The sequence below is a fragment of the Paroedura picta genome, chromosome 4 (genome assembly GCF_049243985.1).
Source record: "Paroedura picta isolate Pp20150507F chromosome 4, Ppicta_v3.0, whole genome shotgun sequence".
Taxonomy (NCBI): domain Eukaryota; kingdom Metazoa; phylum Chordata; class Lepidosauria; order Squamata; family Gekkonidae; genus Paroedura; species Paroedura picta.
The window spans coordinates 10,343,570-10,368,349 of NC_135372.1; the positions used below are offsets into that span (position 1 = coordinate 10,343,570).

A 24,780-nucleotide genomic window follows, 5' to 3' on the forward strand; every position below is an offset into this window, starting at 1 on the left:
ATATTAAAAGCTTAGCAGCTTTGGGGATGAGTAAATCAGCAAGAGAAAGCTACGGTAGTTCTCTGGCCGCCATGGAAACAGGGAAGGAAAGCTAGAGGCGTGACCTAGACTGACATCTCATCATCCACCCAGCTGATGCAACTCGGCTTGTGGATTGCCCGCCGAAAGCCTCACTAGCAGATGTCGCAGCCCCCAGGGGTGTGGGTCGGTGCACATGAGCTCAGGAGCTGTGTGGCCCTCCAAGCGCGCTTGGCTGGGGCGGGACTGCCGCTTTTGCAAGGTTTTCAGGATGAGAGCGAGTCACACACTCTGGAGCAGACTGAGATACATTGGGGGGGGGTCAATCCTCAGGTGCCCAGGTGTGGATTTAAGCACATCATGAAGGGACCAGGACTAAATGTTTTGGTTACCAAACATAGCTGAGCTTCTGTACAGCTCTCTGGGTTCGGCAATTCCCAAATCGTGGGAAGAACTGTCACGGTTGGCCTAGGACAGGGGTGGGCAAACTGCAGCCCTCCAGATGTCCATGGACTACAATTCCCATGAATTGGGAATGCTGGCAGGGGCTCATGGGAAATGTAGTCCATGGACATCTGGAGGGCGGCAGTTTGACTCCCCCTGCTCAAAAGCATCCTGGGCTCTGTCTGCGACCGCTGGGATTAAATCCTGATTGGGTCCCTGGGGCAAAACTGCCCACAGTGAAATATTAAAACATACTTCCCTGGTTACCCACGTAGCTCTTTGCTCCTGGATTCGCTGCTGTCTGATCTTGCCCATTCTCTGAACCCGCCTTAGGAGAGAAAAACGCATTGTTCACAATATTAACAGAGTCCAAACACAGAAGGAGTTCAGTGACTTTTTTTACAAGTGCCAACTGCAAAGTGGTTGGGCGAACCCTTGTCAATCTCCTGGTAGGGCCCAAATTACCAGGCTGCAGACCCCATGGAGGATGTGGTTGTTTGGTGGGCTGGTCCCTCCATTTCCCAAACTTGGTCTTTCTCAGGCTGTACTTTCAAATCCCTAGGAATTTTCCAGCCTGGAGTTGGCAACCCTTGCAGACTGGAAATAAATACTGTTCATCTAAGCCCCTCTCCCTGCTACTCCATGCTTTCCCCACCACTATTCCTCCTACATAAAATGACTCCCTCATGCCTCTGCTGGCTGAACTGCCCTAGAACCTCCACAGAGTACATATCCCATCCATTTAGACAAACACCCCAACCCTCTTGCATACATGCCAACAAACCCATGTAACAGCTAATTCCCCACTGTAGAGTTGGGCCCCCATCCGCTGTTGCTTGCAAAGACCCAGAAACCACTGGGGAGAGGGTCTTCATTTTACCTCAAGTGAGCTGCCAGTTTGGAAGGCGCCTTCCTTCCTTTGGCCTGCCTTTGTGTCTTCAGCACCCTAATCTGGGCCTCTTAGCCTTGTCAGAAAGGCAGCCTGAATCCTGGAGCACAACTGAAAGCAAGGAACAAGCCGCCTGTTCGCCTCAGACGGCGTAGGCTGCATTTCTAGCAAGCAATCGTGAGGAGTGGCAGTCATTTTTTAAAAAATGAGATTACATTCCCTTGAATCAAACACATGACATAGCCCCCCAAAATCCATTGTCTGAATGAGGGGCGAAATAATCTCCCAATAGTTAACTAAATTGCTCCATCTTTCTAAATGGAGCCAAATAACCAGACTCTTTGCTTCCTCATGGCCTTGGGGAGGTGCTCCAGATAGAGCATGCATGGCTCCCAGCTGACCCCCAAGGAGCCCCCCTCGAGGTCATGTTCATATTCCGTTCATTCTAGGGGAGAAGAAATTCATTTTCCTCCAGGAGTGTGTCGTGGACTCAGGACTAGGGGGGCACCCATTCGTTGAACCCTTCTCCCCCACTCAGACCTCCTATTGTCCCATAAGACTATACATTCCTTCCTGTTGCCCCCGAACTCATTCATGCCTTAACACCCCACCCCAGGGTTCGGAGCCTCCAGTAAGTTTTCCCAGGACAACAACCGAGCACCAGTCTGCAGAGGTGAGTTCCCCTGGAGAAAATGGCTACCATTATACACTGTTGGGGTCCCCTCTGCTCCTTAGGCTCCTCCCCAGGGTTGCATGCTTTGGTGTGCTTCGGCCACTTTGGCGATCACAGAAGCCTGAGGTGGCCAGCACCACGGCACAGGGGATGGGTAGCACCACCGGGATGGGTAGCGCCGGTGTGCCTGCTGGCACCTCCCCTTCCCTCCGCAGCCCTGGCCGCCTTGGGCTTCCATGATTGCCGAACTGGCCGAAGCGCGCAACTGTACTCCACCCCCACCCCCCAATTTCCCACATCAGAGTTGGCAGTCTAACCCCACCCCTAAAGCGTTTCCCCCTCAGGCGTCCTGCGGGTGCGGCAGAAAAAGTCTGCCATTGCTTTCGGCTTCTGCCCCCAAATCAACAACCGCCGTGAGGAGGAGGCCGCAGCTCTGAAGTGGTCCAGGAACACTCAGTCCAGACTGCACGAATCCCCGGTTCTCTGCAGGCACTCGAAAATCTGGAAAATCCCCCAATCCTTCTGACAGCACCGGTGAATCCAAAACAGGGAGTTAAATCCAGGCTGAAGCGACAGGAAAGGAACAGCAAGGAAAGAGTGTCTCAGATGAGGCCACTCTGCAGCTGGCCAAGGGCTGCTCATATCCTGCAAACTGAGCTGCTCTCAACATTCGGCTGCGGACACGCTGTCCCACTCCACTGTCTGAAGAATGCTGGATTCGTAGTGGCAAATACAAACCACCAGGGAAGGTCCTCCTTGAAGACTTTTCCCGGATTCTTCTGGGGAAACAAGATACCCGGTTCCGATGAGACCACTTTGACCGGATCCCGGTCTAGGTTTTAGAGTCCTGCACTTCGATGGAACGGCAAGTTCAACCGCGCCATCCGCCTCAATCCTTAGTAAAACGGCCTTCCCGCCTTTCTGCCTGGGAGGAGGCCTTGCTTTCTTCTGTGCAGGACCCGGATATTTACAAATTCCCTCCCTCCCCACCCCATTTAAACCAACCACAGGAAAAGAAGGTTCCTCTTACAGTAGAGGAGGTAACTCTCAGAGGCACCCGGCATGTTCTTTTCTATATGACACACGTTTCTAACCTCATGGTAACGGGCTCTCTGACACTTTTTGTCATCCAGCACATGAATTATTCCTGTGTTATCTAATTCCCACCCCTGTCCTCCTGCCGTTGCTGGTTCTTGGAGTCCCTGATTGCAGTAAATTACTGCTTATCCTTAATGCCTTGAGCACCATGGAGGGGGGTGGGGAGAGATCTACTGGAGAATCCTGCTCATTTCCTCGGAGAAGTCCTCATTCATTTTTCAACTTGCAGGATGTTGAGGAAAGGTAACCTGGATGAGGAGGCCCAGTTCCTTGGCTTGAAACACTTTCTAGAAGCTCCCCTGTTGTCGTCCGAGAAGTCTGCCTGGTCTTGGAGCCTCTTATTTCATCGGCATTGTCGTCCGGTCAAACTGCACAGATTTTGTTCCCTAGAAATCTTGCCTCAAAGATTCCCACCATCCTAAATAAATTCACGTTACAAAAAAATGCCCTGGGCGGAAAAGATGAAGGCTCGGCGGAAAGAATTACTCCTTAAACCTTCGGTTGGCTTGAATCTTCTTGTAGTAATTTTCGGTCTCTTCGGTTGGCCCCTCTTTTTCCGCCACTGTCAAAGTGGTCGGCTTCCTCCGCAGTGTCGACTCCCGGCTGGCGGCCCCCATCATGCTCTCGGCAGGGCTGGCCTCTGCGGACACGACCGGAGCGCTTCCGCCCACTCCTGTGGCAATGTTGATGGTGGCCACGCTCCCATAGCGCAGCTCGTCTTGTTCGATGTCGCTGACGGAAGAGCCGGGCGACACACCAGCGCTCTTGGCGGGCCGGAACCCGCGATAATCTTTGCTCATCTCGTTGAGCTCGTAAGTATCTTGGATCTCGGCCGATTTCTGGGTAGCCTTCCATTCCCAAGGCCCGTTCCCAGACGATAAGTGGACCACGGGGTGATGCGGGGCGTGGGCGTCGATGGTGACGACGCTGGAGCTGTCTCTTTCTGAGGGAGAACGGTACTGGGAGGAGTCCGAGCTGGTGGAAGAGGAGGAGGTCTCGGAGTGCTTGGGGGTCACCGACACCATCCCTTGCTGTTTCGACATCGCGATGACCTGCATGAGGCGGGGTGGGTTGGCCACCCGCTGCCCCGACCCCTTTTCTGCCATCATCATCCACTTGGCCCTCACTGCAGAGCTGCTTTTGGGAGAAATGTTGGCCCCGGCGTTGGCTTGGCTCTCCTCAGGGATGTGCACCAGTTGGGAAGCCCCAGGCCTCGGCTGGATGAGGACTCGTGGGCCCATGGAGGCTCGTTCAGCAGTCCGGGCTTGGACTGTGGGGTACAAGGACGGCGGGATGTGGTCTTCCTCTTCGCCAACCATGGAATCGGAGGCTCGCCGGGCTGCTTCCTCGGCGAGCATCATGCCCCGTCCTTCCACCGATTTCTGTTTCCATTCGGTGATCAGCTGCTTGGAGCGAGAGGCGTCGACGGGCACGTGAATGGTCATGTGTCGGCGGGCAGGGTCATCCATGGAGGGGGTGTTGACCCGCGGCAACGTATTGCTGAAGGTGACCATGTTCTCCTTGCCCATGGGGCTACGTGGGGCCAGGAGGTCCACATCAACACTCGCCCTCTTCAGGCTACCCAACGAATTCTTCTCCCTCTGCACCTGCCGGTTCATCCCCTCCAGCCGGGTCTGGGGGTTCAGTTCATCCGTGCTGACGGACTTGTTCTGATGGTAGACGGAATCGTGGCCACGCTGGGTGAGGGCTCTCAGGGCGTCTTTGGCAGGGGGGTTGGAAGGGGCCTTCTCCGTTGGCGCTCTGAAGTTTCCCACTGCGTGGTACGCCTACGTGTGGCGAGAAAAGGTGAGCATTAGTGGGGAAAGCGAGCTGACAATTCTCCTTTAAACCTTTAAACTCCTTCTGCTGCTAGAGGGAACATCGAGTTGGCTGCAGACTGTTATAAATGCTGTTGGGTCTGTTTTATAGTACTAGGTTATTTTAAAGTTTTAAGGTTGGTTTCAATATTGTCATTTTTAAGCTGTTGCATGAGCCAGGAGTGGTGGGTTAGAGAATGAATGAATGAATGAATGAATGAATGAATGAATGAATGAATGAATGAATGAATGAATGAATGAATGAATGAATGAGAACAGACCTCAATAATTCTACTGCTCCACATGGGGCAACAGCATGTCCAAATGTTTGTCCACGTCAAAGACTCACTGACGGCAGGTCCTTGTGAGCATGGGAAGGATTGGTTCTCCCCACCCCCCCAGCCTCGCATTTCCCCAGAATGCTGGTTTTGTATGAGCAGGGATGCTTTGTGCTACGAATGCTGGTCCAGAGCCCTGTTCCAGCTGCATTTCAAAGCTTCAGCAGGTTTGCGTGATGCAATATGAAGACTGGAGTGATTCTACTCATGTGAAGCTGCCCCGGAAAATAATCCAGGAGCCGTGGCAGATGCAAACCCCCAGAGTGAGGTGTGTGTGTGGCTCAAAGGCCGGGCATCTGCACAGCATACGAGAAGGGCCCAGGTTCAATCCCAGGCAGCATCTCCAGCTAAAAGGACCAGGCAGGAGGGGATGGGGAAGTCCTTTGGTAGAGACCCTGGAAAGCCACTGTGAGTCTGAGTAGGCCGACCTTGAAGGGCCATGAGTCCGGTTCCGTATCAGGTAGACTCAAGGGTAACATATCATCCCGTCATTATCAGCTCCCCTGTTATTGGGGGCTGAGCTGGCAGGATTGTGTCTCTTCTCTTGGGAGGTCTCATCACTGGCTCCTGATTAGTTAGGCCTACCTGGGGCCATCCTGCCTGAAGGGATACCTCTGCCTGCAGCTTCGGCAAGGCTTATTATTGGTCCCGCCCCATACAACTCCTTCAAAAGCACGTTCTGCCAGAGTCTGGACTTGGAAAATACAAAATGGGATATATAGTGTAGAGCAGTCTGAGCTCGGGCATTTTCAGTGGCATCAAAGGTGAGTCGACGGCAGAGCGGCAGGGCAGCCCCCGAGGCAGCAGCCGGGGAGGAGGACGAGGAGGAGCCGCGGCCCGGTACCGACTGATCTACGGACCGGGACCAGTCCCCGGACTGGGGGTTGGGGACCACTGTCCTAGGGTTGCCAGGTCTGGGTTGGGAAATACCTGGAGATTTGGGGAGGAGGGAGGATCTTGAGGAGGGCATGGTGTATTGAAGGGAAGGGCCCCAGCAAGGTATAATGCCATATAGTCCACCCTCCATTTTCAGCATCCATTTTCTCCAGGTAAACCGATCTCTGTAGTCAACTGTAATACTGGGACATGTCCAGGTACCACCTGGAGGTTGGCAACTCTGGGAGAGGTGCTCCTACTAACTTGGTTTTCTAGTGAAGTTACGAAAACCAAACTGATCCAGAGTTTTGGGACAAAGGGGAGATAACCTAGCCTGTTGATGAGGGCATACGTTTTCAGATATATGGTTTTCTGCATCTCTTTCATGTGTGTTTTAACATTAGTTGCCTTATCAGATCGTTTTTATATTGCTGATACTCAGTTTGTGTCCTATGGCCGGAAGGAAGGCGGAAATATGAATATTCTAAATAACCAAAGAAGGCTTGTAGAGGCATAAACTATAGCAGCAAAGAGAAAAACCTGACAGGTCCCGGGTGCGGATCATTCTCTGCCCCAGACCTCTTAGAATCATAGAATCCTAGAATTGGAAGGGACCTCCTGGGCCATCTAGTCCAACCTCCTGCTCTATGCAGGACACTCTTGAGGCAACCCTAGGAAGGCTTCTGCCTTGGCCACCGATCTGCAGTACAATACTGGCCTACCTTGCAGGGCTGTTATGTGAACTGCAGAGCAATTGCCTGTGAATGAATGCCTGTGGTGAGGCAACCGAGATGAGTAGAGGTGGTTGGCCATTGCCTTTCCCAGCATAGCAACCCTGGACTTCCTTAGCAGTCTCCCATCCAGGCACTAACCAGGGTTATCATAATTATATGATGGGAGAGGCCACGACACTCTGTACATGCAGAAGCTCCTAGGTGCTGCAGATTCAGAGCGGAGAAAACATGCAAAGATCAGAAGCACATTCCACATAAAGGGCTGGTGGGGGCTGGTGCTGAGTCCCGCTCTCTGCGCTGCCTCTACCACCTCTGCCGCCCATCTTCTGCGTCTGGCCCTGCACTGCAGCCGTGGAAGACGGGCAGAGGAACCGCAGTGAGCAGGAGTTGGCACCAAGCCTGGTTGGGCACTGCCTCCTCTGCCTGTGTTTGACGGCCGGCCCCGCTGACTGTCCCAGGGCCTGGGGTGGGACATTCGTACGTCCCATCCGGATTCATTTCTGTCCCGCTCCAGAAATTTGTTTCCACATCACCAAGAGGGACCAGCAGCATGCTTCGTTACTAGATCAAGATGGATATCCGTGTTACTCTGTGCCACGCTTTCCCAACCAGGCTTTCGTGAAACCCTGGGGTTTCTTGATGGCCCTGGAAGCGTTTCCCAAACGGTGGGAGTTTTAATATATTTTAAAAACATTTATCGGGTGACATGACCACATATGGTCATGTTGACCTCCCTTAAATGGCCAATGATGGGCCTGGAGGGGGTGGGAAGGGGAAGGGCCTCTGAGTGGGCGTGTCCACAGCTCTGCTTCCCAACCTTATTCTGCACAATTGCGCCACTTCTGGGGTTTCTTGGAGCCTGGGGAGTGTTTTAACTCCAGAACCTTTTAACTGGAGATGCGGGAGACTGAGGAGGAAGAATGCAGAATTACCTGAAAGATTAACCAAATCTGTGGCAAGGTATGAGCTCTCATGAGTCACTGCTCACCTCTGCAGATACCCCTGAAGCAGCAGAGAAGAGCCAGAGTCCAGAAGCACCTGAAGGGCTAACCAAATTTGTGGCAGAGTGGGAGCTTTGTGCTCGCTTCTGCAGATACTCCTTCAGAAATCGCGCCTCACGGTATTTCCGGACTCACGAAATCTCGTCCCCTGCCGTAACTTCTGTCAGTCTTTAAGGCACTCCTGGATTCGGCCTTGGACCAGCAGCAGTGAATCTCGTGTCCCCCAGCCACTGGGCTGTGGAGACGCAGGCACTTACCAGGTAGGCTGCAATGCCGGACCCTATCAGGAAGCCCACGTAAACATCGATGGGGTGGCTGCGGTACTGAGTGATCTGTGTCAAGCCGCAGACGCCAGCTGCGATGGCGAAGGTGAACACCAGGATGGGCTTGAGGAGCTTGGTGCTGTCCGAGATGATGGAGTTGAAATACATCTGGAAAGAAGGAGGCGTTCTGGTGAGGGGTCGGGGGACGCTGCCTTCTGCTGGATCACAGCCTCGGCCTGTCCACGTCAGGATTGTCTCCTCGGACTGGCAGCCTAATCTCTGGGGACTCTGGCTGAGGTCTTTCTTAGCACCTCCAATGTGAACCTTTTAAGTGGAGATGCGGGAGACTGAACCTGGGACCTAGGCCTATTCTGCACACAATAGATAATGCACTTTCAATGCACTTTATAAGTAGATTTGCACAGGAAAATCCAGCTGCCAAAGCACAGTGGAAGTGCATTATCCTGTGTGTGCGGAATGGGCCTTACTGTGTGCCAAGCAGAGGAGTAGCAAATACGCCAGAAGATCATAGAACTGTAGAGTTGGATGGGACCTCCTGGGTCATCTAGTCCAACCCCCTGCACTATGCGGGACATTCACAACCCCATCACTCATCCACTGTCACCGGCCACAACCTTGAGCCTTTACAGAATCTGCTAGACAGAGTTCAACAAGATCTGAACACTCTGGGAAAGTGGGCCAATGAGAACAAGACGCAGTTCAATAAGGAGAATAGCAAAGTTCTCCGTCAGGGTCACAGACACGAGAAGGCTGCAGACTGGGTGGGAGAGACATTCTGGGCAGCAGCACGAGATCTTGGGGGACTTGTGGGCGGTAAACTAACTAAGAGCAGACAGGGTGATGCGGCGGCAAAGAAGGCAAATGCAGACTTTGGCTGTATCAACAGAGGCATCCCATCCAAATCGTAAGATCCCCTCATCCCACTGTGTGTACTGCATTGGTCAGGCCCCACCTGGACTGTTCAGTCTGCAGAAGGGGAGTTTCTGTTGGCAGCAGAGGTTAGGACCTGCAGTAAACTACATGTAGAATGGTCCTGGCTAGATACCAGGGGGGAAATTTTAACCGTCCAAGTAGTTCAGCAGGGGAATGGGCTGCCAAAGGAGGCTGGGATGGCCCCTTCCCATTCTAGGAGTCTAGTTCAGCAGTGGCATGGGCTTCCTCAGGAGGTGGGGAGATCCTCCTCACTGGCGATCTTCAAGCAGCAGCTGGACAGATCCTTCTCCTGGATGCTGGAGGCTGATCCTGCGTTGAGCAGGGGGTGGGACTAGATGGCCTGCATGGCCCCTTCCCATTCTAGGATTCTAGGAGTCTAGTTCAGCCGTGGAAGGGGCTGCCTCAGGAGGTGGGGAGCTCCCCCTCACTGGCCGTCTTCAAGCAGCAACTGGACAGATCCTTCTCCTGGATGCTTGAGGCTGATCCTGCAGTGAGCAGGGGGTGGGACTAGATGGCCTGTGTGGCCCCTTCCCACTCTAGGATTCTATGAGTCTAGTTCAGCAGTGGAATGGGCTGCCTAAGGAGGTGGGGAGCTCCCCCTCACTGGCCGTCTTCAAGCAGCAGTTGGACAGATCCTTCTCCTGGATGCTTCAGGCTGACCCTGCACTGAGCAGGGGGTGGGACTAGATGGCCTGCATGGCCCCTTCCCACTCTAGGATTCTAGGAGTCTAGTTCAGCAGTGGAGGGGGCTGCCTCAGGAGGTGGGGAGCTCCCCCTCACTGGCGGTCTTCAAGCAGGGGCTGGACAGATCCTTCTCCTGGATGCTTGAGGCTGACCCTGCACTGAGCAGGGGGTGGGACTAGATGGCCTGCATGGCCCCTTCCCACTCTAGGATTCTAGGAGTCTAGTTCAGCAGTGGAGGGGGCTGCCTCAGGAGGTGGGGAGCTCCCCCTCACTGGCCGTCTTCAAGCAGCAACTGGACAGATCCTTATCCTAGATGCTTCAGTCTGATCCTGCACTGAGCAGGGGTGGGACTAGAACCAAAACGGCCTCCAGATTTAAACCATTTTCACCAGCAAATACCAAGTTGGAAAAACAACCTCCCATAACAACCACTGATGAAAATACCTTTGAAAACGGTTTAAATCTGGAGGCCGTTTTGGTTGTTCTATGACAATTAAAAGACGAGATAAGACATTTCTATTTCTATTTTGTTGTTAAATCGTTTAAATGCTTATTATAGGCCAGGGTAGGTTCTTTCTTCTGTTATCATAGTCATTTCGAACCGTGCTCTTTTCGTGGTACACTCTTACTCTTAACCACTACAGCAGGGGTAGTCAAACTGTGGCCCTCCAGATGTCCATGGACTACAATTCCCATGAGCCCCTGCATGGACATCTGGAGGGCCGCAGTTTGACTACCCCTGCACTACAGTGTGCTGGCCATGGCGTGGGTCCTGGGAAAGGCCTCCATCTGAGAACCCGGCGAGTGGCTCCCAGTCTGAGGAGATTGAGGGTCAGATTGAGGGCCATTCCGCACCAGGATCTATGTGGCAAATTGGTTGCGGGACAAAAAAACGCCATTTTAAAGAGTGGAATTCGTCGTTATGCATACCTGGCTTTGTAGTGGAATCCAGTTAAGAAGTTTCTATCATTTCCCACAGGTTTCTGGTCTTGGCAAAAATCGCTAGCCAGGAAGCGATATTGCCGAGCTCGTCCCGCCCCTGGCCTTCAAGCAGCCAATGGGCGGCCGTTATCATGATCCCAAAAAGCCCCTTTCCCTTTAAGGAAGTTTAAATAAAAAACACACACGTTGCAACGAATCTGCATTGATTCGTTGCAACGAGAGACCCATCTAGCTAGCAGGTGGTGTTTGAGTTGCCGTTTCATCGTTGCCACGCTCTCCCCGAGTGAAACAAAAAAATAACCCCCCCACCCGGCACGGGCGCGATTTTCGGCTGAAAATACAGTAAAAAATAAAGGGAAAATAAACCAGCAAACGGGGCTGTGTGTTGTTTGGTGCTTGGTGACTTAAAACAGCTCTGCAGCCAGGGAAGCCTCGCTGGGTAAACAAAGGCTCGCCGGTGCGTTCTCCGCTCGCTCGGAGAAAAAAAATGGCAATCGCTTCGCCAGAAGTTCAGAGGAGAGAGCCAGAGGGAGGGACTTTGCAGAAACCGCAACAATGGTAACGTACAGAACTTTCCCGCTAGTGTTGCTGATTGGTTGCAAGAGTGTAGCGCTTTCCGGAGGGTGAATCCACTTTTCGGGATTTCCCTGAAAGCGCTACAACGAAGCGCTTTTTGCGGATCGGTTTCAGGAGTGTTGCAGATTGTCAACGACGTTGTGCATAATGGCAAAACTGTAGCGATTTCAATTTGTAACCATTGTGCTATTTTGAACGAGTGCGGAATGGGCCTCAGTATAAGCCAGTTTCATGGCTCCGTGTGCGGATTTGGGAGCCGAGACTTCGAAAACGAATCGTATCGTTTGACCTCTGCTGTATGCCCTTTTAGGGCCTGTGTGCATCCCCACAAGACCTTTTGCCGGTCCATCTCCCCCGACAGCTTTAACTAGCTGAGTGGGTTAAACTCACCGAAACGTAGACTGCGGCAAAAGCAGACAGCGTGGCATGCTGGGAGGGGAATGTTTTCCTGAAAGGAAAAAACACTGTTTGTTGTCCCTTGCAATGGAGCCTGTGACTCTAAGGTGGGAAAAAATTAATAATGCGCAGGAAGACACCATGAAGCTAGCCGGGGTGTGTCTCTGTGGAGAAGGATGCTTCTGAGCAATGGGCAGAGAGGTGGCATGAGAAGAAAAAGAGCTGTTTTTTTTGTACCCCGCTTTTTACCACGCCAAAGGAGTCTCAAAGCAGCTTACAAATGCCTCCCTTCCTCTCTCTACAACAGACGCTCTGTAAGGTAATTTAGGCTGAGAGAGCTCTGGAAGAACTGTGACTAACCCAAGGTCACCCAAGCAGGCTTTGTGTGGAAGAGTGAGGAATCAAACCCGGTTCCCCAGATTAGAGGCCGCTGGTCTTAACCCTCATGCGGCAGATAAATATGAGAAATAAACAAATAATAAATTTCTTTCTTCCTTCCATCCATCTGGCATGACAATTAAACACCTGCCCTGCCCTGGTAGCCCAGGCTTGCCTGATCTTGTCAGATCTCAGAAGCTAAGCAGGGTTGGCCTTGGTTAGCATCTGGATGGAGACCACTGAGGAAGCCCGGAGGAGCAACAGAGGCAGGCCCTGGCTAACCACCTCTGAATGTCTCTTTGTCTCGAAAACCTATCTGCACTCTAATAACAGAGATGTAGGCCCTGTGTTAGTACAATACAGGACAAACCTGGGTGTGCAAAGCACAGCAACCCATCCTGGCTCCCAAGCCCCCAGGTAGCCTGCAGGGTCTTCTCCTCGGCCTCCGCCCTGAAGACACGTGCCCCAAATCAGGACATTCGAAGATCGAGGGGCTCTTTCTAGTGGCCACAAACACGCCACAGACTCCAGCAAACTCCCCTCTAGCAAGCCTTCCGAGGCCTGCCAGCATGTCAGAACAAGGTCCCTAGATAATGAGGTGGGCGGCCCCTCGAGCACCTGTCCTCAAGGGGGACGGTGGAGAGAGAATTCACCTGGAGACTTACCTGGCAGAAAGGATGGCGTGCTGGTCTTGGCCGGAGCAGATGTCCTGCGTGATGTAGGGGTTGGAGTCGCAGGAGATGCCCAGGAGAGTGTAATTGGGCTTACAGACGGTCAAGAAGAAGGGGGCGTGGTAGCCAGTGGCCAGCTGGATCACGTCGGTCACCAGGGCAGTGGCGCAGAGGCCAAAAACATGGACCCCTGCAACAAGAGCGGAGGGGAGTCGATTCCAGCCTGGGTTTGCACAAAGTGCCAGAGCTGAGCCCAGCTTCTTCCTGCCTGACTGGCCCTAGATCCCGTTCCTGGCCCTGTCTGGGAGCTCCCCTGCCTTGCTGCTTGTGAGTGTCTCAGAACCCATGCGGTTCCCAGCAGTAGCAAGAAAGGGACTGGCTCCCGTTCTTCCATTGACTCTGGGAGCAAAGCTGGAGTCCAGGGCCACCTTTAAGTCTAGCGATGTTTTTCCCCAATGACAATGAAATGGGATTTACCAGTCCATGCAGGAAGAGATGAAGCAGTAAATTAGCACACAGCATGATGGAAATGTTTAACAGATTCCAGGACCCAAGATTAGTATATAAAGGTATCATTTGTTTGAGTTTACTTCTGGAGGAAGTATAGTGAAGGGAATATGTCAAAATAGGAGATCAGCGGGTAGATGTATCCTTAATTGTGGGATGCTGAGAGTAATTGACTGAAACCTGGGCATCACACCTCATCCCACATAAGAGTGCCTCCATGTTTGGGAGGAGACGGGTGGGGAGCATGATGCCAGGGTCTCAATTAATGACTCTCAGCATTCCACAATTAAGAACACATCTGCCCATTAATCTCCAATTCTGACTTCTGTATTTCCTTCACTAGGCTTTCCACCCCAGAATCAAACCCAAGCAAATGATACCCCTACAGTCTTAGCTTGTTATCCTTAAATCCGCCCCACATCTTCATCATGCTGTATGATAATTTACTGCTCAGCCTCCACCTAGATGTGGACTGGCAATTCCCATTTAATTGCATCTCAGGAAGGGTGTGTGCACACGAGAGCTTCTACCATGAATAGAACTTGGTTAGTCTTAAAGGTGATCCCGGACTCGAAATTTGTTCTGCTGCTTAGGGTTGTGTCCTTCGGCTCGGTTCGGCCGCCTCGGCGATCCCCGAAGTCAGAAGCGGCGCGTAGGAGGCCAGCGCCATGGTGCGGAGAGGAGGGCCGGCGTCAGTGCACCAGCCGGCGGCCACACGCAGGCACAGAACTCTGTGCCTGCGTGCGGCTGCCGGCTGGTGCAGTGCTGACACCCCTCCTCTCCGTCGGGCTTTGGTGATTGCCAAGGCAGCCGAACCAAGCTGAAGCGGACACCCCTAAGTCTGACTAACATGGTTCCCCACATGAATGACTCTTGGGCAGAGAGTCAAAGTTCACGAACCCCATGGGTCACCAGGACCCGGAGACAGGATGGCCAACGGCACCTGACCATTTGCCCCAGGCCTCCAGGGTGGGGGGGAGAGGCTGCCAAACTTACCCACGAACCTTACAGTTCTGCGCAGGAAGGAGTTGAAATTGCATCCGCCCGCATTGATGCTCCCTTCGGATCCAGTGCGTCCTTTCAGCTTGGACTGCAGACAGTAGACGAGGCCTTCCCCTACCATGATCTGCGCAAGGGAGGGAGGAGAAAGAATCAGGGACCCGAGTGCAAAAGCTACCCCGCTCCACCAGCTGCTCTTGGGCTGCGTGCCGGACAAGCAGGGTTTTGTTTCAGAAAGTGAAACCTTTTGTTGATTCTGATTGGATGACCTGCTGTGATGTCACAGAGAAGGTGTTTGCCTGGCGTTGAGTGGAACTACTGCGAGAAGGATGAGGCTGGGAGATGGGCACAGAGGAGGGGAAATGGGAGGCCAAAAGGACTGAGAAGAGACGGTGGGCAGTAGGAAAAGCAGAGACAAAGAGGAGAGATGACTAGTCCTGAGGGAACTTTCTCAGAGGAGACAGAAAGAAAGACCCGACAGGAGAGGAGGTGAACAACCTCTCATGGGTTTCATACCTTTTTGGTCAATAACTGGGAGGCAACTATTGTCTTCCAAAGTACCCGAAGGACGTTCCTTTATTTCAGGGGTAGTCAAACTGCGGCCCTCCAGATGTCCATGGACTACAATTCCCATGAGCCCCCTGCCAGCATTCGCTGGCAGGGGCTCATGGGAATTGTAGTCCATGGACATCTGGAGGGCCGCAGTTTGACTACCCCTGCTTTATTTAATATTTTTATTTTTACTTCTAGGCTGCAGCTCTCTTGTCATAATTTTGGGATGGTTTCCAACCGTTAACATTTCACATACACATTTCAAATACAAAGAGAACCGTCTAAAACAGGAGAACAAGCCAGGCCTGGGGATGGCGGAAGTGACTCTCTCCCAGACTCAGGCAGAAAGGGAAAGGAGGGGTGGCAGGAACGGGGGGGGGGGGCATTCAGATGACAGTAAGTGCTTAGCCTGGGACTCAACCATGAGCCTGGTGGGAGAACGACCCGTTTTGCAGGCCCTTTGGAACTATGGCCATTTGGAAGGGGCCGGATCTTGGCTGGCAATTCTTTCCACAAGGCTGGAGGCCACTAGCAGAGGAAGTGCTGGGGGGGGGGGAGATAGTCGGAGAAGCTGTCCCTAAGATTCGCAGGTCCCAGTTGTCAGGGCTACACCAGGAAGCGGTTCAGCTTCAATGCCATTTCTCCCTTGATCTGAACTGAGCTCCCTGCCCTTTATCTATCCGTGCCTTTTTGATTCGTTTCCTCGCCTCCAGCTCCCCTCTATAAAACAGACACTCTGTCTCCCAGGGTTACTTGTACGTAAGCAAGGCAGCAAGTTTCCTGTGCTTCTGCTTGGCCAGGCGGGAAGCCTTCCTCCTACCTTCGGAGACTCCCACTGACAAGGGAGACTTCCGCTAGAGGCAGGCCAGGAACCAGAATAGGTCTTTCAAACTTGGCCCATGGCGGCGCTGGCCATCTTGGGCTTTGATGCTTGCCGAAGTGGCCAAAATGCACCGGAGCGTGCAACCTTCGTTGCAGCCAACTTGTGGTTCTCCAGATGTCTACGGACTACAATTCCCACGAGCCCCTGCTTGCCTCCAGAAAACAGTTGGACAAACGGAATGACTGCAGCGACCTGGACACTTATTTATCCTAATTTTGCTGTGTTACTTTTGTATGCCAGTAAACGATTTCTGGCTCTGGTCAGCTGCCATCCAAGTACCAGCGCTGATCAGCAGGATCTGATGAGACCGATAACTTTCCACCTCCCAGGAAGTCCGTTACAAAACGGAAAACAAAAGGATGGTAAAGTTGGACATCTAGAACGCCAGCAAGCTTTATGTACCTGCTTCTGGAATTGTTTTCATGGAAACTTAGAATCACAGAGTTGGAAGGGACCTCCAGGGTCATCTAGTCCAACCCTCTGCAGAATGCAGGAAATTCACAACTGCCTGCCCATCCACAGTGACCCCAATTCCATGCCCAGATGAGGCCCTGTACCCCCCCAAAAAAACAGACTCCCTGACCAACCCCCTAAGTCTTTGTTTGGCTGCTGAAATATTCTAGGTTGTAGACTCCTACATTTGAGATTCTGGAACCCCGTGATAAAACGCTGTTAAGGAAAACAGACGCTTGCTCCTGGGGAGGAAAGCTATGGCAAATCTAGACAGCATCCTAAAAAGCAGAGACATCACCCTGCCAACAAAAGAGCATCTAGTCAAGGCTATGGTCTTCCCAGTTGCAATGTATGGCTGCGAAAGTTGGACCATAAGGAAGGCCGAGCGTCAAAGAATTGAGGCTTTTGAACTCTGGTGCTGGAGAAGACTCTTGTGAGTCCCTTGGACTGCAAGGCGAACAAACCAGTCAGTCCTAGAGGAGATCAGACCAGACTGCTCCTTAGAAGGCCAGATCCTGAAGATGAAACTCAAATACTTTGGCCACCTCATGAGAAGGAAGGACTCCCTGGAGAAGAGCCTAATGCTGGGAGCGATCGAGGGCAAAAGAAGAAGGGGACGACAGAGAATGAGGTGGCTGGATGGAGTCACTGAAGCAGTCGGTGCAAACTTAAATGGACTCCGGGGAATGGCAGAGGACAGGAAGGCCTGGAGGATCATTGTCCATGGGGTCGCGATGGGTCGGACAACAACAAAGCAAAACACTTTGGGAATCATTAAAGATTACTTCCTAGGAAAGAAATTGTGTTTTGAAGATTGAAGATTCCTTGTGCGGAGACTTGCAGTTGGGAGCCGCATGGCTACTCACGGATGCTGCGGGAGCTGCGAAGGCCAGGCTGAGAAGCATGAGCAATGGGATCATCTCCTCGTTGGTTTCCACGTAGGGCATGGAGAGCGCTCGGTCATAGCACTGGAAGCCAACCTTGGCAGGCCTGAAGAGGTCAGTTAACTCCAGGAAATAGAGAGTCACAATAGAGGAGGCCACAATGGGCAACTGGAAGAAGATCAGAAATGATTACAGCAGAGTGAATCGGGGTCGGGGACCCTGGGATTTGAACTCGGAACCCCACGGCTGGACGGTGGGGCTTAGTCTAAGAAAAGATAGCCAGCCCCCCTCCCTTGCTATTCTGCTCCCAAGCTTTTATTTTGGAGTGTCTCCTATAAATTCTCTATTTCAGGTATTCCTAATTTGGGGGGGGGGGGAGTCCTGTGGGTACTTCTGGGATTTTGACAGGGTGGTGGAGAGTGCCACACCAAAAGGGCAGTCTTAGGAGTGGGGGACTGTTCTGCTTTTCATGTACACTTCCGCCCTGCTTGCCTCCAGAACAGTAGATGAACAGACAGAATGACTTCAGAGAATAGTTAATTTAGTTCTCTCTCTCTCTCTCTCTCTCTCTCTCTCTCTCTCTCTCTCTCTCTCTCTCTCTCTCTCTCTCTCCCTCCCCCGACCCCCAAGTTGTTTTTCTTCCAAATAAAACTATTTTGTTCTTTAAGCAGCCTGGTGCTCCATACTCTCTGCATATTCAAACTCTGTTAGCAGGGGCAATGCAAAATGGCTGCCTTAGGAGGTGGGGCCAACTGGAATTCCTCTCTCCTCATGCTTCCTGAGAATAAGGAAAGTCTGAAGGAGGAAGGAAGAATACGCTAACTTGGGAAAGCCCAGGTGCTCACCAGTTCTCGTCATGCTCCAGTGGGAAACCCATCTGAGTGAGGGCAGCCAATAACAAGTCCTGACTTACAACGGCCCTGCCCACTTTCCTCACAGCTTGGCAGGTTGCCATGGTGTCCCTGGGCACAACATTGGGAAACCCTTCTCTGCTTACCTCAACAAAGTAGAAGCAGGGAAGGAGTGTCATGCTGTCCTTGGGGGCCTTTGACTTCTCCTTGGCAGCAATCATGGTGTCAGGAGTGGGATCCAGAGGAAGGGGTGGGGTCTTACTTCAGGTTCTGTGGGGGAATAGGATCAAAAACAGAGAGAAGGATGGAATTCACTGCAATGTGGCATTGCCAAGAGAAGAACAGCTGCTACTGGAAGCAGCTCTTGGTACTTCCCTCCCTCCCTCCCTCCGACAATGCTGGCTTGTTAAAACGAGAAGTCCAGCTGTGACTGGCCCATCTCTTGCACGCTGAAAGTGATCAAGTCTTGAGGGAGGTAGTGGAACGACTCAGTGCGGGTTTCCTTGGGAGAGAAGAAAGGCAAGCGAGCCAAGACTTAAACCTGCTAGTCCTTTAGGGTGAGGACCTCCAACGACTCCCCCCCAAGCCTCCCGAGGCAGCCTGTTCACATCTTCTCAGCTGGAGAAGGCGGAGTGCACAATCCAGTCTCATTCTGTGGTGCCAACGATGCATGACTCCAGCACCATTTTATGTTTCCAGTAGGAGACCTGAGACCAGGGGTGGCCAAATGGTGGCTGTCCAGATATCCATGGACTACAATTCCCATGAGCCCCTGGTAGGGGCTCATGGGATTTGTAGTGCATGGACATCTGGACAGCCGCCGTTTGGCCACCCCTGCCTCCTTGAATGTATCACAAGCTCCTTCCTTGCAGGGTTTCTTGGTGCAACATCTCCTGCTCCGGGGAGCTGTCCCAGGTCCTGACCCCGAATGGCTGCCTGACAACCAGCCCTTTACTCTGCAAGGCTCTGCTCCTTTCTAGCCAGTCCTGCTTCAGGTTAGTTTCACTAGTCCTCACCTAGCACCTGGAGGGAGGGTGGGGTAGGTGGCTTTGCACCCATGGCTCAGGCTCCTTATTGGTTCGTCTCCTGCCAGAACAGAATCCACCACAGCGAAAGGGGGCCGTATTTCGATTCTCCTTCTGCCAGGGGTTGAGTCATGCAAGCGAAATCTACCCACAGACGCCCCCCTATATGTACATAACATTCTGCGCCACCTCGAAATAGACACATGCTCACAGCTGCAGCTGTGCATTTCCAAAACAGGGACGCCACTCCAAGCTCAGCGACCGGAACAAACCGTGCGTGGCCCATCAATGCGCGGTTCGTGGTCAGTTGGGAGCCGCATGGCACATGTCTGAGGCCAAAGGGAAGTGATATGGCTTTTTCGAGCTGACTCCTGTTCAGTGTCAAGTTTGGTCATCCCCTTTCAAATAATAGTGAAATTACACCTGGGCACATCTTGTGGCACCCACCGAAGCTTCCCTAGTATGCTTCCACGCCCTGCCAAAAGACAGTATCTCCTAGTGAGATTCATGTCAGTCTTAAGCAGAAACATCTTTAGGACCAACAAAAGTTTAACTTTGGATACAAACTCTCGTGTGCATGCACACTTCCTCTGATGCGCTGAAATAGGACCAGCACATGGAGATGGAGGGGTGTTAGTGGCCAGGAAGGGATGAAAGGTGCATCAAGAGCTGAACAAGGAGACCGAAGGCCGGATTCCAATTTTAGCCCAGTTCTTTACGCCTCTGGATTCCAACTAGCCCTTCCTGGCAACTAGACCCCCCTCCCTCCATATCTAATGCTTGGGGAAGTATTTTTTCAGTGCATCCAAAGTTATGTGTGTGCACACAAGGGCTTACCCCCAGAACTGCACTTTGTTGGACTTAAGGGTTCTAGGGACTCCCAATTGTTCCTCTACTGGCAATTTCTTTTGCAGCACCAAAAGGGCAAGTAGAATCCTAGAATCATAGAATTGGAAGGGGCCTCCAGGGTCTGTAGAATGCAGGAAATTCACAACTACAGTGATCCCAATTCTATGTCCAGATGATGCCCCCCCACCCCCGAAAAAAAAAAAAAGAAGAACAGAATCTCTGGCCTGGAGGAAATTTGCCACCTGACCCCAAAGGGGCGATTGGCATTTTCTAGGGTGTGCAAGAAAGGGCCACAAGAGCCAAGCTCAGACACAGTCCCTTCTGCCCACCCACTCACCATCTACCTGAGTTCACAGAATCAGCATTTCCGAGAGTTGGCTATCTAGCCTCTGCTTCAAAACATCCTGCCTCTCTCTCACCCGTCCCCGTAAAAACATACGAGAACATTGTACCAAATCCCCATCTAGGCCAGCATCCTATTTCCCACAGAGGACAGCCGAACATCCCAGTGGGAAGTCCATAAGAAAGGAAGGCAATGATCCTGTTTCGTCACTGTCCCTGAGTAATCAGTACTCCAAGGTAGGCTGCATCTGTATATGGAGGATCCTCTACAGATGAGGTGCAGCATTAAGAATACGAGAGTGTGTGCCTTCTAATGCTAAAGGGATTAGCAGGTCCAGCCTTTCCCACCACCCTGTTCTTTGCCTGAGACATCCGGGGCTGAGTCATACCCGTCATGGTTCATTTTGCCAGAGGAGAGGAAGCGAGGAGTGGAGGAACTTGAACCCAGGACTTCGCACTCGCAAAGCAGAGGCTCTGCTACTGAGCTACAGTGCGGCCATCCTAGTCCCCCACTCACATGCTCTCTCTCTCTCTCACACCCCCACTGTGTTTTTATTTACTTTCCCTGCACTTTGTCACCTTCGCTCCACCTCCAAGAATGCATTTCTCAGTCTCAAATCCCACACTTTCTGGAGGAAAACAGACTGCAGGCATAAGAGCCTTTTTACAATCCAGTTGTCAATATTTATCATATATCGGAAGGATTTGTCCCCTTTTTGTCAACAGCTTGGTGTGGTGCAGGGTGGCCAAACTGTAGCTCTGCAGATGCCCACAGTCTACGATTCCCATGCCAGCACATTCTAGAGAGCTAGTTTGACCGCCCCTGGGACAGTGGTTAAGAAAGGCAGCCTCTAATCGGGAGGGCTTGGTTTGATTCCCCACTCCTCCTCCACAGGCAGCCAGCTGAGTGACCTTGGCCAGTCACAGTTCTTTCAGAGCTCTCTGCCCCACCTACTTCCCAGAGCAGGGGTAGTCAAACTGTGGCTTTCCAGATGTCCATGGACTACAATTCCCATGAGCCCCCTGCCAGCAAATACTGGCAGGGGGCTCATGGGAATTGTAGTTCATGGACATCTGGAAGGCCGCAGTTTGACTACCCCTGTCCCAGAGTATCTGTTGTGGGGAGAGGAAGGAAGTGAAAAGTGGGGTATAAAAACCAAGTCTTCCTCATTTAAGAGCCATCTTGGTGTAGTGACCAAGAGTGGCAGCTTCTAATCTAGAGAGCCAGGTTTGATTCCCCACTCCTCCTCCACACGCAGCCAGCTGGGTGACCTTGGCCTAATCACAGTCCTGTTAGAGCTGTTCTCATAGAGCGGTTCTGTCAAAGTTCTCTCAGCCCCACCTACCTCATGGGGTGTCTGTTGTTGCGAGAGGAAGGGAAGCCGCTTTGGGACTCCTTTGGGCAGTGAAAAGTGAGCTATAAAACTGACTCTTCTTCAAAACTCTCCACCTAAGCTGAATGAAGCCTGGCAGATTTGACACTGATCTTCCCCTCCCCTCCCCACACTTTTCTCCAGGTTCTGCTCATGAGTGGAGAGTAGCCCCTGACAGTCGAGAGGCATGGGTGGTCTCTTCCACTAAGGGGCATCCATAATACGACAGGAGATCCCTCGACAGGCCCTGTGGCCATCCCAGCAAGAGGCATACAATGCAGTGCCAACATGGCAGACTTCTTGAACAAAAACTCAGGTGGATCATTCCTTGAAGTCTGCGTAATCCGGCCCCCTATTTTTCATAAGAGGGCAACAGGCCTCCACAACAACGAAGGTTCAGAGGTAGATTGCTCCTGAACAAAGAGGCTCCATTTAGCTGTAATGACCACTAACAGAATCGCTCAATCCCTACCTGACCCATTTTACCCGGCCCTTTCTCCAGGGAGATCCCAGGGCCGTGTTTGACCGAGGGCTTCTCCCATCCTCCCAACCTTGCAGCGGTGAGTTCCGTGGTTTCAACAGGGAATCTCCCCCTTCATTCTAGGACTGTAATTTTAAAATTCCCATCTTTCTGGATGTCTTTTGGGAACAGGGTGGCTTTAAAACAAAAGGACCATTGTAACCTGCCACGAGCCGGCTTCGGGAGTGGCGGGGAATAAATCACATCATCATCATCATCATCATCATAATTTAAAAAAAGAGAGAGAAAAGAACACCAGGCATATAGAATCATAGAGTTGGAAGGGTCTATAAGGGCCATCTAGTCCAACTCCTAGGATCAGCCTAGGAGGGGTGGCCAAACTCTCTAGATGTCCATGGACTACAATTCCCATGAGCCCCTGCCAGCATGCACATTTGGCCACCTCTCAAAGCATCCATGAGAAGTAGCAGCCCAGCTGCTGCCTGAAGATGGCCAGTGAGGGGGAGCTCCCCACCTCCTCAGGCAGCCCATTCCACTGCTTGAACTAGACTCACAGAATCCTAGAGTGGGAAGGGGCCATGCAGGCCATCTAGTCCCACCCCCTGCTCAATGCAGGATCAGCCTCAAGCATCCAGGAGAAGGAGCTGTCCAGCCGCTGCTTGAAGACGGCCAGTGAGGGGGAGCTCCCCACCTTTTTAGGCAGCCCATTCCACTCCTGAATTACTTGGACTGTGAAAAACTTCATCCTGATATCTAGTCGTGATCATTCTACACACAGTTTAAAGCCATTGCTGCAGGTCCTCTCCTCTGCTGCCCACAGGAGCCCATCCCTGCCCTCCTCCAAGGGACAACCTTTCAAAGCCTTAAAGACAGCCACCACGTCCCTTCTTCTCCTGGCTGAAGGTTTCCGCTAAGAATGGTCTGTCTGTAGAAACCCAGAGCGATTAGACTCCCCACCTCTCACTGGGTGCTCAGCCACGGACTTGGGGGCGACCAAGAGTGGGTCCCTGCATCCCCGCCTCAGTCGCCCATCCTGCAGACGAGGACGAAGGAAGAGAACGGACGTCAACCATTTCAAATGTTCCCCAACAAGCTGACGGATTGTTTGCTGGAGTCATTTCCAGTAGCAGGAGCCAGCAAGACCTGAGAGTGTCAGCGTCAGAGAGGCAAAGGCTCCCTTTGTTACATCTGAGTCCCGAAAACTTATGTCAAAATCCTGTTAGTCTCAAAGGCGCAAACAGACTCAAATCCAGCTCCTGTAATGCCGACCAAAACAGCTACACCAGGGGTAGTCAACCTGTAGTCCTCCAGATGTGCATGGACTACAATTCCCATGAGCCCCTGCCAGCAAATGCTGGCAGGGGCTCATGGGAATTGTAGTCCATGAACATCTGGAGGACCACAGGTTGACTACCCCTGAGCTACACCACTGGGACTATTTTATTTGGGGGAGGGTCTCCCTGAGGACCACTCAGTTTGGGGTCCTCTAATCCAGGGATTCCCAAACAGGATCCCAGGGACTCGGGGGGGGGGGGTTACATGGCTTTCCCCAGACGTTCAAATGGCTGCTGACATCACTAGACGTCACTGGAGCCCACCTCCCCAGTTGCTCTCTAGGCCTAGTCTCAACCTCCACAATGGAAACACTAAATGCCTGATCAGTCGATCGGCTGGCTCCCGCCTCTTCCTTCCCCGCCCGCTTCTCAGGAGGGTCATGGCACCCCTTCCGGGGATCCTGGAAGCCTGAAAAATAGTCCAGAGGCTCCTACACAGTCGAGAGGTTGAAACAGGCAGCTGCGTGCATAACTGGAGTGACCTCCCCCACCGCCCCCAAGCAGGGCAGCCGCTCCTCCCTGTCCTTTGGTCCCCGAAGAGAATCAGGGGTAGAGTGGTCTTGGGCGAGGAGGCTCCATTTGGCCTTTCCCAGGACCAGCAATAGAGAAGGCACATCAGACCAAAGAGGGTCCATCCCTCTGTCCCTTGAACCCTTCCCTGAGCAGGGCACGCCCTCGAGTTTGTATCTAGCCCCTGCTGTTCCGGGGTAAACTCTCTCGGGGCCTGGATGCTCTGCTTCAGGGAAACAGCGTTGTCAACTCTGGCTTGGGAGCTCCCTAGAGATTTGGGGGTGCAGGTGGGGTGGGTGGGACGGGATCCTGGAGCCCACTTGCCCAAGGGGCCTCCCTCTCCGGGTGAGCTGTCATCCCAGGAGGTCTCTCGCTGCCTCCGGGAGGTTGGCAACCCTCCTTCGTCTCTTCCCCGAAAAGAAGGAGGGGGCGGCGAGGGCGGTCCTGCGGCCGGGAGTTCCGCAGGTGGTGGCGGCGGGCGAGTCCTCGCCCGGCTCCCTTGCCCAGCCCAGCCCAGCCCAGCCCAGCCCAGCCCAGCCCAGCCCAGCCCAGCCGCAGGCCCTCGGGGGAGGGGGCCAAGCTCGTGTCCGAGGCCAACCCCCCCTCCCGGGCAAGCGCTCTGTCCCCCCCGAGCCCCCCGCCCGCCGCCCCTCCCTTAGGGCCGCTCACCTGCCCGGCATCTGCAGCGCCAGCCGGGCCGCCACGCCCGTCCGTCCGTCCGTTGTCGCCGGAGCTGGGGAGGGGGCTTTGCTCGCCAGCCAGCCAGCCAGCCCACCCGCCGGCAGCGCCCCCCGCGCCAGGCGCCGCCCAGGAGCCCCCAAGGAGCACCCAAGGGTTGCGCTGCGGTGCGATGGGTGGGTGAGAGGGAGGGTCCGGGGAGGGGGTCGGGGGTCCCTCTCCTCCTCCTCCTCCTCCTCGGCGGCCGCCTGCCTGCCTCCGGCTGCTGCGGGCTCCAGCACAAAGAGGCGAAGGGGAGGGGAGGGGA

The 24,780-nt window shown here is 53.1% G+C and overlaps 1 protein-coding gene across 2 annotated transcripts; it reads right to left on the bottom strand.

The window, feature by feature from the left end:
- Positions 1-2,321: 2,321 nt before the first annotated feature.
- Positions 2,322-24,780, bottom strand: PLPPR3 (phospholipid phosphatase related 3). 2 transcript variants are annotated; one of them, XM_077331798.1, is made up of 8 exons: positions 24,465-24,778; positions 18,028-18,151; positions 17,013-17,198; positions 14,256-14,385; positions 12,747-12,942; positions 11,698-11,755; positions 8,146-8,319; positions 2,322-4,909 (listed from the first exon to the last, which is right to left on the bottom strand). In XM_077331798.1, exons 2-8 carry the CDS (start codon positions 18,100-18,102, stop codon positions 3,605-3,607), a joined length of 2,124 nt encoding a protein of 707 aa, XP_077187913.1. In that variant the 5' UTR covers positions 18,103-18,151; positions 24,465-24,778; the 3' UTR covers positions 2,322-3,604. The 2 variants fall into 2 exon arrangements, with proteins under 2 accessions (XP_077187913.1, XP_077187914.1); XM_077331799.1 differs by lacking the exon at positions 8,146-8,319 and having other exon boundaries at positions 24,465-24,780.